This window comes from Aplysia californica, unplaced genomic scaffold (assembly GCF_000002075.1).
Source record: "Aplysia californica isolate F4 #8 unplaced genomic scaffold, AplCal3.0 scaffold01816, whole genome shotgun sequence".
Taxonomy (NCBI): Eukaryota; Metazoa; Mollusca; class Gastropoda; order Aplysiida; family Aplysiidae; genus Aplysia; species Aplysia californica.
The window spans coordinates 35,067-36,013 of NW_004799086.1; the positions used below are offsets into that span (position 1 = coordinate 35,067).

Sequence of the window (947 nt, forward strand, 5' to 3'; positions counted from 1 at the left end):
ACAGCAGGCTGTCTATAGCCGGGTACCCATTCCCACCTGGGTGAAGTGAGGAAAATTCGTGTAAAGTGCCTTTCCCAAGGACACAACGTCGGGCCCCTGACGGGATTCGAACCCACGACCTTACCGTTGTGAGTCCGAGAGCCTAACCACTAGGCCACCGACGCCACGTTTCATTCAGGTCAAAATGGTTCAATCTAAGGCTCCGTGTTTTTCCTCATGAGATCGGTGGAAAGGGTACAAAGTAGCACAACTATTTGGTCGCTTTTAAGCACAAGGAGGCTATCCAGAAAAATGCTGTTTTAAAAAAGTCGAAGATAAAGTTTTTGCCCCTTGTTCAGTTTTTTTAAAGACAAGGAGAGTTTTCTCTATAACCAAACAAATATACACACCAATGAAACCAAAATTCTCCTATAGGTAGGGCAACGCCTGCTTTTGGTGTAGGTCAAGACTTTTGGAAACCCCAGAAATCTGAGTTAGCCCGCTTGTCCATAAAACGACCATTTATTAGTGGGTGGTTGGCGGGTGCTCTGGTGTGGTTTGTTTTCTTTTTTCCTATCAAACATCTATCGTCCTTATATCCCCTCCTTCTTTTTTATGTTTGTTACTCTCTTGTAACACCTCTAATCTTCGGCACGTATATGACATTATTGTGTTGCAAGTGCCGTAAAATTCTTACTAAAACAAAAACTAAAACAAGTATGCATTGTTGTTTTTGTTCAGGTCCAGTGGTCCTTCAAAGGGAAGCAAGGAGATGAGGTGATCAGTATCAACGAACGCATCCAGGTGATCAATATCAGGAAGGGATCCATTCCCAATTATGAGTGAGTACATACTTGCCTGTGTGTGCAACGCGCGCGCGCACACACACATACACACACATACACACGCACAGACACACACACACACACACACACACACACACACACACACACACAAATATACATTAA

General features: G+C 43.8%; 1 protein-coding gene across 1 annotated transcript in view; it reads left to right on the forward strand.

The window, feature by feature from the left end:
- Positions 1-821, forward strand: part of LOC106014014 (protein amalgam) — a gene marked incomplete at its 3' end in the record, with an annotated part of 9,357 nt that extends 8,536 nt beyond the window's left edge. The window contains 1 exon segment of the mRNA XM_013091005.1: positions 721-821. Within this exon segment, the coding sequence (XP_012946459.1) occupies positions 721-821 (101 nt within the window).
- Between the last annotated feature and the right edge of the window lie 126 nt (positions 822-947).